Source organism: Macrobrachium rosenbergii, chromosome 4, assembly GCF_040412425.1.
Source record: "Macrobrachium rosenbergii isolate ZJJX-2024 chromosome 4, ASM4041242v1, whole genome shotgun sequence".
NCBI lineage: Eukaryota > Metazoa > Arthropoda > Malacostraca > Decapoda > Palaemonidae > Macrobrachium > Macrobrachium rosenbergii.
In genome coordinates, this window is record NC_089744.1 from 46,696,743 (window position 1) to 46,711,778 (window position 15,036).

Sequence of the window (15,036 nt, forward strand, 5' to 3'; positions counted from 1 at the left end):
AATTTGTCCTTGCACAGACCTATTAGGAAATAAATTTAAATGAAAAAGTGAATGAAAAGGAATATTACCTATGCAGTATACTGTATACATGTAATGTGATTAACAAGGGAACAGGTGAAAGTTTTTAAAATAAGCTAGACTACTACAAAAATAACTTTTCAACAACACTTAGAACAGCTGATTTCAAACTGACTTACTAATATAAAATGGTTCATTGGGTTCAGTCTAAAGCTATAAATCTAAAATTTTCCATAATATTTGGACCTATTGGGATATTATCCCAGTAAATACCTGTTGCAGTATTTCCAGTACGAAAACATTCTTAAATGCCTCAAAGCTATACATAACAGAGAACTAACTCTTTCTGATAACTTGATTCATAATGAAAAAATAATCTGATTTCTCCTGTGAAGATCAACTTATTAAGTTATTCCTTGTGGCAAGCCCAAGTCTTATGCTTTAAAAAAAAATGAAAAATAAGTGTTATGGGTTCCAAGGCAACAGCGTACACTAAATTAAATAAAAATATTTTAGTATCTCCTGTCATCTAACATATCCATTTGTAAGCCAAATACCTGTAGCAGGATCTTAATTACATTGTACCTTGCTCAAAATAAAGACAGTAGAAAACGTTCTTGTCCTTTTGGACCCAGCTGCACTGCTGTCTGCCATATATGTCTCATTTGTTTCCTTTACAATGTTCCATTTTTGATTCTCTTGCAAAAACAAATCCTTTGGGTGAACCCTAAAAGAGTTGAGAAATGTGATTCAGAAGACTGTTAAATTACTTTACATACAACAAATGATGATGTTACTGACAGAACTTTTCTTTTCAAGCTTCTTGTTTTGTCTCCTTTTCATCTGCTTATCTATGTGTCTTTCTACATTGTGCCCTTATTTCTATAACATTAACTAAAAGCAAATACTAGTAATTACACAAAATGGTCCAGATCAAATGAAAACTAACTTACCTATGATGAAATTCTGCAACATGTATGTGCATTGGAAAGTACTTCTTGGATTAGTATCAATATCTCATGTTTTCAGGCCTACATATTAACAAGGTCGACTTTTCTTGTCATAAACCACATACCTTACAACTATAATAAAAAATATTACAGTAATAAAAATAAAGCAATTAAACAAACTGAACAAATTATCTTTTGAGAAAATGAGCTACTTCATTACCTAGAAGAAACCTGATACATCAAAACAAGCAGCCACCCAGACAGAACACCATTTCAGCCATAAATTAAACAAAAATGCTATAATGGATATCACTGAATGTTTTGAACCTACTAACAGGTGAATTTTTGTATGATAGTGATATTACATAATAGAAAATTATTCACATTTTCCAATAGAGGCAGTTCATTCTTTATGCCTGACATTCATATTACAATGAATAACTGTAGAAAACATCTGAATTACTACTTGTATTAATAAACAAAAATCATAACAGATAACATACGAGTGGTAGCTTTTTATGGAATCTAGGTTACATCCCCCCAATGACTCCTTCCAATAGCACCAAAAATTGCCTTGGATACAACATGATCAAATGAAATGTTTCCATTAATAAAACCTCCAACACATATACTATACATAAACTCACATACAGATGTTACAAATAATCTTGCCAGCCTGAAACTAGGTCTCATGTAACTGATTTGTAGTATAATCCAACCACCCACATGTTGGTGACACAAGTCGTCATCTACAGGATAAGTAAAACCTAAAAATTATCACATTTTTGGCAGATTTCACTAATGATCATATAAAAATTCACTATGGTAATATTGAGCAATCATCAATTCATCTTCATGCTCACCACATTCTGTGACTCTCACTGGGATACTGCTGCTGTAAGTGACATGTTGAGAAGCCACCTTCTGAGCAATTACATATATCTTTATATTCATTTAATAAAATGAATTTGCCATTTTCCACATGACTGCCTTTCAAGGTATATAGTCTATGATGATTACTCTCCTAATTTCCTTTGAACATTCACTGTAGAGGATTATTACGAAAAATTCTAATTGGTATGGACAGATTTTTTATTTATTGTATTTCATCTATTTAAAAATGCATTATGATATATGGTTTCCTTACTGATTCACCTCATCTCATTTCCAACACTTACTCTTTGGGTAACACAAAAGTTATAATGTATGACTATGTTGACAGTTTTACCAAAAAAAGAATCAACATAATAAAGACACTACAGTACATAAATACAGTATATTTACAAGTACCACTGCATAAATAAAACTTTCTCCTCTACTAACAGCATAATGTAAAAGCCATTCCCCATACTTCATAAGCCATTCACTTATCTGACGACCTTTGGATTATCAATATATGTGCTTCACACCAACCCCATAAATATATGGACCCCTTTTGCCCCTTAAAAAAAAGGAAGTAAATCTTTTCAATATCTAAGTTAATGGTTTCTAATGGAACGTTCTACTTTCAGTAAAAATTTGCTAAAGAACAAGGCATCATAATTCATCACGCTTCAGTTTATAGGTGGTGTGAATTTTATTGTATCACTGATTACAATACAGTACAGGTATTGATAAACAGAATATCAAAATAAATGATTGAATTATAATAAAGTCTCACTCGCAGAATACATGTATGAACTTGACATCTACTAAAAATATAATAGTCATATGTTCAGTTGCAGTTCATTTCGAACATGTATTCGGATTCATGAGGTAAAAATCTGACAATCTTCCAAAATTACCCTAAATCCTTCCCCTTAAGATACATTTCTTTTAAGTTCAGCTGGTAATTTTCCTTCACCAAATAGAAAGAGGCAGATTCTATCTCCGACCAATGATAGAGCAAAGTCCGCTATCAACACCTTCACAAGGATGTTCCGATACTGAGGAGGAAACAAATTGGAATTACAATGTAGAAACATGTATTTGCTGTACTGCATAATTGTATACCTGTATATTGGAGCACCTAATTTTTGGTTTACTACAACATTCTCACACTACTACTCAAGTCCTTTGCCAACCTAATACTACTCTATTCATGTTTGAAGTAAGAAAATAAACACAAAACTTACCTCTGGGGGGAAGTCAACAATCTCGAACTGCTGTGCAAATTCTGGAATTATTCCTAACGCAAGTGCCATAACAACACCACCAGAACACAACAGACTGTAGAGAAGTGCCTTATTCTCTGACAGACTTTCCATGAATGGATGGCCCTGTATAAAATAATGTACTTTAGCAATTAACTTAGTTATCTGAAAACACCTCAGTAACTTAATTCTTATCATTTGGCATCATGCTGAATTGTACACTGAAGATTACAAAATACAAAAGCACATGTCTGTGGGACCAGGGATGTGTTGAAAATGGGATACAGGTTAAAAGATATTTGCATTATACTATTTCAATTGCAGTAAGATACATGCATACAAAATCTATATGTAATTACAGATTTGAATACAAAACAAGACTTCCATTTCAAATTTACATCAAATTTCCTAAACATACTGTATAAAACATAAAGAAAACAACACAATTGTTCATTCACTTTACTCTTCCAGAGCAGTTTTACATAAACATTAGTATATGTATACAATGAAAATATTTACCCGATAATTGATGGCAAATGTAGATATTTGTAAAGTCATGGATATAACATACACTGTACTATTCAACAAACTTGGCTCAAATTCCTTCTCCAAATCAACGAACTTCTCCCTGGAAAAAAAAAAAAAAATTGCTTCTAAATTAAAAAAAAAAAACAATGAGTCATATTACAGTGTCACCCACCCAAAACTGTCTCACAGCCCGTAATAAAAGGATTTTGACAAAGAAAAAATCTATTTCTGGAGAGGGGCCCGTGTCACCCGGTGAAAAAGTCCATTCAGCACTTATTTCTAGGTAATTCCGTTGCTAGATACCAGAGAAAGCTAAATGAAATGCTGGAGTTACTACCCCCAGAGCGAGCCCCACTAGATGGAGTCGTGTATGGAAAAGGGTGAACTACAAAAACACAGAACCTTATCCTAAAGAGATTCCCAATGTCAAAAGTCCCAACGAGAGAGGTGCCGATACAAGCCCATGCACTACTCATGGACTGTATACAAGGCAACACTAGTCGCATTCCATGTTAGCACCCACCCCACTAGAATGATGTTTACCATGGGAGGAGAGAATGAAAAACAGGGTGGGTCACCGGGTGACAAGGGCCCCTCTCCAGAAATAGATTTTCCTTTGTCAAAATCCTTTTTCTGGATCGGGTCCCGTGTCACCCGGTGAAATAATAACAGAGAAATAAACATCATTCTTATGCTATTAAAGACTTAAATAGAAACGTTGAAAACTAGGAGAATTCTACCCTGAACATTAGTTAGGTCCTCTAAATTCATGTAATGAAAATAATGTAAGTGGTCACCGTCTAAGATCATGAGCTTAGAATTGAACCTGAATAGGCTTGTATTAAGAAAAATACTTTCTGCCTAATAGCAGACCCAATGACAATACCCCCCCTTAGCTCTGGTAATTAATTCAAATCAGAACATAGATCCATAAAAAACATACTTAAATTGAATTAGGGAAATTGAGTTAACCAGAAACAGACCTACTGACGTATCATATGTCAACTAAAATTGTCTGTTGGGTGCCAAGTGGACCACAAAAATGAGGACTTCAAAAAATTTCAACCTTAGTCAAGTTTGACTCGAATTCAAATGGTCGAAAAACGCAATTGATGAGCTAAAACTCTTACATTCTAGTAATATTCAATCATGTACCTTCATTTTGCAACAAATTGGAAGTCTCTAGCACAATATTTCGATTTATGGTGAATTTTTGAAAAAAACTTTTTCTTTTGGGACTTCGGTAACAAGGAAAATTTAAGAAATTCTTTGATTTTGTGGTAATTTTTGCACTGTTCTATATTAGCCGTTACATAAAGTTTTATACCATGAAAAAATGTGGCAATTTCATGTACAATACAACAGAAAATAACTCTTGGTTGTAGCTTTTATCAGTTTTGAGTCTATTTTCATATAAATCACGATAACTGCCAAAATTTCAACCTTCGGTCATATTTGACTCAACCGAAATGGTAAAAAAACGCAATTGTAAGCTAAAACTCTTACATTCTAGTAATATTCAATCATTTACCTTCATTTTGCAACCAATTGGAAGTCTCTAGGACAATATTTCGATTTATGGTGAATTTCCTAAAAAACTTTTCCTTAAGTCCAGAAATTCAGGACATCAGAGTTTGAGGGGCTGTAATGTTTGCACTGTTTTATATTAGTCGTTACATAAAGTTTTATATATGGAAATGTGCTGAATTTCATGTAGAATACAACAGAAAATAACTCATGGTTGTAGCTTTTAACAGTTTTGAAATATTTTCATATAAATCACGATAACTGAAATTTCAACCTTGGTCAACTTTAACTCAACCAGGGGAAATGGTAAAAACGCAATTATAAGCTAAAACTCTTACATTCTAGTAATATTCAATCATGACCTTCATTTTGCATCAAACTGGAAGTCTCTTGCACAATATTTCGATTTATGGTGAATTTCTGAAAAAAAAATTTTTCCAAAACCCTGCACGTAGCGCACTATTGCAACATCTCAGAAATTCTTTTGTCAAGTTGTGGGGGTAATGTTTGCATTGTTTTACATTAGTCGTTACATAAACTTTTATAAATGAAAATCCAAATTTCATGTAGAATACAACAGAAGATAGCTCATGGTTGTAACCATTTATCAGTTTTGAAATAAAAATAAATCACAATACCCTGCCAAAATTTCAACCGGTGTCAACTTTAACTGAGGCCGGAAATGGTAAAAAGCAATTGTAGAGCTAAAACTCTTACATTCTAGTAATATTCAATCGTTTACCTTCATTTTGCAACAAATTGGAAGTCTCTAGCACAATATTTCGATTTATGGTGAATTTTTGAAAAAAACTTTTTTTCTTAAGGAGATAACGTCCCTGAACATCTCAGAAACTCTTTTGTCTCGTTGTCATAAATTTCCAGCTTTGATATTAGAAGGACAAAAGTTTTATATATGAAAAGCAATTTCATGTACAATACAACCAAATAACTCATTTTCTTGGGCTATCAGTTTTGAAATTTTTCATATAAATGATGAAATACAAAAATTCCCTTCTATCTCTTTCCACTTCCACAAAATGGATTCAAACTGCAATTGTAAGCTAAAACTCCTACAGTCAGGTAATATTCAATCAATTAGCTTCATTTTTCAACAAGCCCAAAGACTCTAGCACAAATTTCGATTTATGGTGAATTTTTGCCCTCAGGCATTTTTTTTCCGCTGGGTGCCCAAATTCATGCATCAGGCATAATATTTATCTGTGTTGCTTTCCTCGTTTTACAATTTGTTATATACCAAAATCATTCAATTTAGTGTACAAAACAACTAAAAAAATTAACTCATTAGGCATGAACCTGAAGGTACGCCTGCTATAGTCTGAATCCCAGAGTTTTAGGACCTTTCTATATTCCAAGATGTGATAATGATATTTTTTTCATTTCTGATGGTTGCATACTAAACTTCACGGCAATGACAAAAAAGGAGCCAAAAATGAACTTAATCTTAAAAACTAAAGACTTGCCGTGATTTTTTGAAAAAGGAGCCAAAAATGAACTCTTAATCTTAAAAACTAACGCTGTGATTTTTTGAAAAAAATTTTTTTCCAGTGGAAGCGCTAACTTAACCTAGGCAGACTGAAAAAGTTTTTGTAAACAGGCCATTCTTAAGACCCCAGAACTCTGGCCGGAGGTTGATATGAATATGATATGGGGGGAACAACAGTCCAGCTATATATATATATATATAATATATATATCTATATATATTATATATATATTTTTATTCAGTTGGCCCTGAAAAATGGTACAGCCTCCCATTTTACTAATTCAAATTTTTAACAGGGTTTTTAGGCTTGCTTTGCCTGTATATATATGCCTTATAAATATCTATATATATATAGGATGCATCCTGCTATATATGATAATATATGAGGGTCAGAGCCTCTGGCCAAATGTCTAGTGAAAATTATTTATATTAGGTTTTGGTATATATATATAAAGAAAACTATATATATATATATGTGGGGAGGCAGATATACATATATATATACAAGGGGGCTGATGTGTTGGCTGAACCCGCATACATATAGGTGGATATTGGGAGTGAGAGCTGACGGCTGTCTAGGGGCAGAGACCTGAAATAGTCCATTCAGCACTTAGCAGGGGCTCTTGAAGATAATGAACTTCTTGCCGGACTTGGGATATTATCGGCAAATTGGGGTATTTTTTTGCTCGTTTTACTATTGACACTAATGAGTTATTACTAATTAGGCTCTTATTATTATTATTATTATTATTATTATTATTATTATTATTATTATTTAATACCTTTAAAAACATATTAACAAAATTCATTTCCAGGTGAAACTGGTTGGAAAGAGTTTTCTTAAATGGGATCAGTACTGAAAGGATTAACCTAAATCTTGGCAAGCCTGAGCTTACCACCTGTGTCAGAACTGAGACTCCAAAATTGACTCTGAACACCTGTGCTTTTTTTTTAAGAGGCTAGGATGAAAAAATTAGGGCAATGGAGATTCAAGAATGGACCTTTGCTTTAGTGTCCCATTAAGATGTCTTGTAATATGGGCTCATCTGTGGATGATCAGTCTCTTGTGAAATGCTGGAGTCCTGTCCAACTGAAGCCCCATTTTCAAAACATGGGCCTGTTATAACTGGGGTACCATCCAGAACCCGAAAGGGGTAAGAAACTGCTCCCAAAGGGACTCACGGATTTGTTTAGCAAGCTGGCGTGAACTTTTGCTGAGAATGCATCCATTAGAGTCCTCAGGAGACGATGTGTCCAGGGAACTGAGGGCTATTTATGGATCCTGCCAGACAGATCATCCTGGTTTATGAGTACAAGAAGTCTGCTTGAAAACCCGGAGAAATCTGCCTGGATAACCAGGTGCAGTGGCAAGGTTGAAGCATCATCCATTCCCTTCCTTTTCAGTCAGTGGTAACATAGCTTAGAAGACTTGTTCCTAGTGCAGAAATTGCCTTCATGCTGGGACACCATATATAAAGTAATCATGCTAACCAAGATTTCAGACTGGAGGGGAAAAGTATTTCTTGTGTGTACACCAAAAAATAGAAAAGAGAAAGGAAAAAGAAAGAAAACAGGTGATTCAGTGACAGAAAGTATTGAGATTGATCTCTTATTAAAGGCTCTGTAAGTAAATTAGGGAAGCCATGGATAGAAGTAAAATAGAGAAGAAAATAGGTCTGACAAAAAGCAAGAAAGATAAAGGAGTTGCAGTAAAGATGATTCAACATAGGAAGGAGTGGTAAGGGCAGTGGTGCAAATGGCACACACTGCTGTAAGCAATGCCAGAAAGTAAAGGAAAATTTGAATGGAGTAAGGTGATTTTGGAGAATATTCCGTAACGGTATAACCAGGGGGAGATAGTTGAGATCTGGGAAAATTGGTTTAAAAAAGGGTGTAAAACAGTTCTTTTTAGTAAAAGGGAGAACCTTGCTGATGGATAAGAAAGGAAAAAGAAAAGGGGGACTTGAGTAACTGTTTTGCAATGCCATAACAGGAGACATTGCCTGGATTATCGAAAGTAGCGGAAAAAGGTTTACCACTCAACTTATGAACGCAGTTACTTCTGGATCGTTTGTAACTTGAATTGTTTGTTAGTTGGTTTTAATATGTAGTGGAGAATTTTTGTTGATGCTTACATTCCTGAATTAACTTGAAGTCATAGATTCTACTATTTTCACTGCATTTTAAAATCATACTGTAATATCAAGAATTATTTTGGATGCTAAAAAGTCCAGTAAGAAAATATTTATTCATGCAATATTCAAAATTTAGTATTTTTTCCATGCTTTTAAAGATAACAACTTGGAATGTAAGTTATATAAGACGGAGTTTATGGAAGAGGAAAATATAGAAAATAGGAATTGAGAGGAAATATGAAAATGGGAATTCATCACAGAACGGAGTTTAAATCAGGAAGATAGAAATAAGGAGAATATTTTATGACTAGGACCACGAGAATTCTCACAATTGTAAGAAAAATACATGGTAATTAGTCACGAGAATACTTGGGATAATCAGGGAAGGAGTCAAAGGAACAGGTTTTCTTCTTCCTTGTGTTCCTCTGTTCTTTGCAAAAATTCTTACTAACAGCATAGAAATGCAGAGCAAAATTTTAACTTGACCCTCTGTATCTATGAATGCTTGACGGAGCGTAAAACACACACACACACACAAACACACACATATATGAATGTCTTTTCCTGTAATACCACAGTGTAATATGAATATAAGAAGGCCCATAAAACACTATTTAAACGTTGCAACGATAATAATAAGCCACTTGCTTCTGTGCCCCTGTTCACTGGTAGAATATGGACAGGTGTAAATAAAACCTACGGATTCATCAAGTAGCCTGCTCGGAGAGAGCATAGCGTTTTTACAACCTTCCGAGTCAAGAATAAGTCACATGAGGCGGAGTTTGGCGGAGACGAAACCGACAGGTATATATGAAACCTACGGGTTCATCAAGAAGCCTGCTCGAGGAGAGCATAGCACTTCATAACCTTCCGTACAAACTATAAATCCAAAACAGACTGCGACCGAATGGGAGCTATAGACTCCGTGACCGCTGGTTTGTTGTAGGATAGCGGAGCATTCCTGCACTTGACAAAACCAGTCGAAAACGTATGAGAAAAAGGCATGCTGGAACGGATGCCGGAGCAGAGTACCGTAGCAGCCAAAGCCTAGTCAGACCAGGAAAACCCCGGAGAAAACCGAGAGAAAACCGGGCTAACAGGACAAAACTCATAGACATAAAAACAGAGTCAACGGAACATTCGAAGCGATCATGTTTGAACAAAATGTGGGAAGGTTATGAACTGTTGGAAGTGGGCGCACTCCGAGCCAAGAGAGGAAAACCCGGAGGAGGATATCCTGAACGAAGTGATAGCGGTGGGGAATAAACGCCGACCGCTAAACACTAAAACCGCCGTAGCAGTAAGCAAGGAGAGCGCCCAACAAGATAACGAAACACCGAACAGGTAGTAGCAAAAAGGAGGGGGAACGCCGAAAGTAAATAAAGCGGAAGACAGTTAGGTGGAGAACGCTAACTGGCCTCGTATGAGATCCCAACAGTGAGGTGCGAACGTGTAGGAAGCACCACGAAGAAGGAAATAGTCGACGTAAAAAAGGAAGGGGAAGGATAGGCCAGGAGGTTGGGCCCGAGGGGGTAGCTCGTAGCCTAAACGCTAAACATCACTCCCGTAAAGAAGCCATGATAAAGGCGAATGGGCCCGAGTGGGTAGCTCGTAGCCTAAACGCTAAACATCACTACCATAATAAAATCACTCGTAATGAAGTCATGAAAAAGCGAATGGGCCCGAGGGGTAGCTCAGAGCCAAACGCTAAACAGCACTTCTCGTAGTAAATGGGTACAGAACAAACAAAATTAATCAAACCCACTAAAGATAGGGATCATTAATGGTAAAACATCCCAAATAAAAGGGATACAAATAAAAACAAAACAAATATGCGAGCCAAGACCAAGAGAGGTCAAGAGACGACGTGAGAGGAGATCGAGACGCGGGCGTTATAAATTCCTTTAATTATTAAACTAAAGGAAAATAAGAAGCCTCAATCGCCTAAAAACAACAAAACACTGGTACTCAAGTAATTGAAGAAGAACCTTGCGAGGATGCCATAAAAATCCAAAATAGAGCACAAAATAAGGATCACAAAATTACGTGTGAACGAAAAAACGTGCTAAAATGGAATGCGGCTAGTGTTGCCTTGTATACAGTCCGCGAGTAGTGCTTGGGCTTGTATCGGCACCTCTCGTTGGGACTTTTGACATTGGGAATCTCTATAGGATAAGGTTCCGTGTTTTGTAGTTCACCCTTTTCCATACACGACTCCATCTAGTGGAGCTCGCTCTGGGGGTAGTAACTCCAGCATTTCATTTTAGCTTTTCTCTGGTATCTAGCAAAACGGAATTACCTAGAAATAAGTGCTGAATGGACTATTTCACCGGTGACACGGGTCTCTCCAGAAATAGATTTTTCCTTTGTCAAAACCCTTATATATATATATATATATATATATATATATATATATATATATATATATATATATATATATATATACATATATATATTGTAAAAGAATAGCACCAAGATAAGCTGATAAAACACCCTCCTTTCTGTTTTGCTTGGCCGATTGATAAGCCTCTGTCTATTTTGACCTGTGTAAGTGTAGTAAATCGAGGGATGGGTGAAGAAAGGAAATTCCAGAGAATAATTAAAGACTCTCCCAAGCAGATAATCCTCGCCTAGGGCAGTAACTGGCTTGGTGCTCTTTCTTGGTACAGTCCCAGCGACCTAGGTCAAGACATCCCCCCTCCCCTACACCCGAGCAGAAGCCATAAAAGGCTCCAACGTGCATTTCTGGTCAGCCTCACACACAGCTCAGACCTGAATGGAGGAGGTCTCAGAAGTATATATATATATATATATATATATATATATATATATATATATATATATATATATATATATATATATATATAAATATATATATATATATATACATACATATACATATACATATAGCGGTTATATATATATATATATATATATATATATATATATATATATATATATATATATATATATATATATATATATATATATCATATATAATGATCCCTGGTCCAGTTGTGTTTGGATAAGTCAAAGTCCTAATGTGCATCCCAGTAATTGAGAGAATACTTTTATGTATGTATATATATATATATATATATATATATATATATATATATATATATATATATATATATATATATATATATATAATAAGGCCCATAAAACACTATTTAAACGTTGAAACCATATATTTCGGGCACTTGCTTCTGTGCCCCTGTTCACTGGTAGAATATGGACAGATGAAATGTTACAAGGGTACATATACAAAGCATATATAGGTGTGGCATTAAGTCTCCGATGGTATGCAGGTGACTGTTTCCTAAGAAGGAGGAGAATAACCAATTCCCTAGTGGTTTTTGGCCTCATTAACTCCCGCTTGGCGACGATTCTGGAGGTCGTGTTTCCTGGGACACCTTCTTCAGAAGCGGTCTGAGGATTAAAGCGTCGATGTCGTCCGACTTCCAATGTCCTCCTGACAAGTTCATATTGTTGGTTTGATTGATGATAGATTCCAGCGTCTTTCTTCTCATCCTCCCACGTCAAACATGCAGAGGATTTTATAGAAAAATTTAAAAGTTTAAACATCGCCTCAAACAACATCAAATTGCTCAGCCTCGACGTCGAGTTATTATTTACTAAAGTCCCGATCACCGACGTGTTGCCTTTCTTAGAGAGGAAGTTACAACCATATGAAGACCATTTTTCTCTTGGCATAGATAAAACTTTACAACTTATCAACCTCTGTGTAACTAACGTGTTTTCTTTCAATGGTAATTTTTACAAACAAAAATTTGGCTGTAGCATGGGAAGTCCCCTATCACCCATTTTAACAAACTTATACATGGAATATTTCAAAACAGAACTTTTGTCGTCTATAAAACCCCGCAATATGATCTGGCTTAGATACGTAGATGATATTTTTACTTTCTGGGACAATAGCTGGGGAGACTTTAATGAATTTTTTAATAGACTAAATTCGCTAGTTCCGACCATAAAATTCAAAACGGAATGGGAAAAGGAAGGGAAACTGTCGTTCCTAGATGTACTGATCATAAGAGAACAGAACAGATATGCCTTCACAGTATATAAGAAACCCACTTTTGCTGTTTCCTATACAGTATTCATTTCTTAAGCTTCCACGACATCTCCGTAAAGATCATGGTAGGGTGCAACTTATTCCTCAGGGGGCTTAGAATATGTTCAAATGGGTATCTAGACAAAGAATTCAACACAATCCGCCAACACCTAACGCAACTGCTCTACCCACCCCACATTATCGAGAAGGCTATCAACAAAGCAAATAAAATATACTACAAAGGTCCCACTCACAACAGACAAATAGGTTTTAATAACAAAATAAAGCTTCCGTACGATGAAAACATCCAAAAAGCCACAGAACAACTCAGGTCTAACAAGCCTTTCATCTTCCATTATCCCAAATCCATCGGGAGCTCGCTCATTAACGTATACTTAAATGACAAAGGGGAAGAAGCCGGAGTTTACAAGATACCGTGCAGCAACTGTAGTGATTTACGTAAGGGAGACAGGTAGATCGCTCTCGCAAAGAATAACAGAGCACAAGGCTGGTAAGATATGCTTCGGAGAGTTCAGGGATTTTCCTACATATCAGAGATACTGGCCATTCCATAAACTGGAGGGGGGGCAGAGCTGGTTTTCAGAAATAGCTGTCCGTACAAAAGAAAGATTCTGGAATCTGCTATCATCAATCAAACCAACAATATGAACTTGTCAGGAGAACATTGGAAGTCGGACGACATCGACGCTTTAATCCTCAGACCGCTTCTGAAGGAGGTGTCCCAGGAAACACGACCTCCAGAATCGTCGCCAAGCGGGAGTTAATGAGGCCAAAAACCACTAGGGAATTGGTTATTCTCCTCCTTCTTAGGAAACAGTCACCTGCATACCATCGGAGACTTAATGCCACACCTATATATGCTTTGTATATATACCCTTGTAACATTTCATCTGTCCATATTCTACCAGTGAACAGGGCACAGAAGCAAGTTTGAAAATATATGGTTGCAATGTTTAAATAGTGTTTTATGGGCTTTCTTATATTCATATTACACTGTGGTATTACAGGAAAAGACATTCATATATGTGTGTGTGTGTGTGTGTGTGTGTCATTACGCTACTTACAAGCATTCATAGATACAGAGAGGGTCACAAGTTAAAATTTTGCTCTGCATTTCTATGCTGTTAGTAAGAATTTTTGCAAAGAACAGAGGAACACAAGGAAGAAGAAGAACCTGTTCCTTTGACTCCTTCCCTGATTATCCCAAGTATTCTCGTGACTAATTACCATGTATTTTTCTTACAATTGTGAGAATTCTCGTTCCTAGTCATAAAATATTCCTCCTTATTTCTATCTTCCTGATTTAACTCGTTCTGTGATGAATTCCCATTTTCTATATTTCCTCTCAATTCCTATTTTCTATATTTCCTCTTCCCATAGGAAACGATGTTGCTCCTACGACATTCCAAGTTGTTATCTTTAAAAGCATGGAAAAAATACTAAATTTTGAATATTGCATGAATAAATATTTTCTTACTTTTACTTTTTTAGCATCCAAAATAATTCTTGATATTACAGTATGATTTTAAAATGCAGTGAAAATAGTAGAATCTATGACTTCCAAGTTAATTCAGGAATGTAAGCATCAACAAAAATTCTCCACTACATATTAAAAACCAACTAACAAACAATTCAAGTTACAAACGGCCATCCAGAACGTAACTCGTTCATAAGTAGGGTGGTAAAGATGAAGGTACTACTTTCCCGATAATCCACAAAGCAATGTCTCCTGTGATGGCATTGCAAAACAGTTACTCAAGTGTAATTTTTTTCTTTTTCCCTTTCTTATCCATCAGCAGCTTTTCTCCCTTTTACTACCAGGAACTGTTTTACACTTCAATTTAGCAATTTTCCCCATTTATCTCAACTATCTCCCTCCCTGGTTATACCGTTACAACAATATTCTCCAAAATCACCTTACTCCATTCAAATTTTTCCTTTACTTTCTGGCATTGCTTACAGCAGTGTGTGCCATTTGCACCACTGCCCTCTTTCAAAGCTTCACTACTTAGTATTAGAATCATCTTTACTGCAACCAGCTTTATCTTTCTTGCTTTTTTTTCAGACCTATTTTCTTCTCTATTTTACTTCTATCCTCTGGCTTCTCTAATTTACTTACAGAGAGCCTTTATTAAATTCCTGA

The 15,036-nt window shown here is 35.6% G+C and overlaps 1 protein-coding gene across 1 annotated transcript in view; it reads right to left on the reverse strand.

Annotated features, from left to right (window-relative positions):
- Positions 1–2,042: 2,042 nt before the first annotated feature.
- LOC136833926 (endoplasmic reticulum transmembrane helix translocase) overlaps positions 2,043–15,036 on the reverse strand; it is a 250,579-nt gene continuing 237,585 nt past the window's right edge. The window contains exons 22-24 of the mRNA XM_067096210.1: positions 3,620–3,728; positions 3,083–3,226; positions 2,043–2,893 (exon numbers count right to left, since the gene is read on the reverse strand). Of these exons, the coding sequence (XP_066952311.1) occupies positions 2,768–2,893; positions 3,083–3,226; positions 3,620–3,728 (379 nt within the window). The 3' untranslated portion in view covers positions 2,043–2,767. The remainder of the gene's footprint in view (positions 2,894–3,082; positions 3,227–3,619; positions 3,729–15,036) is intronic.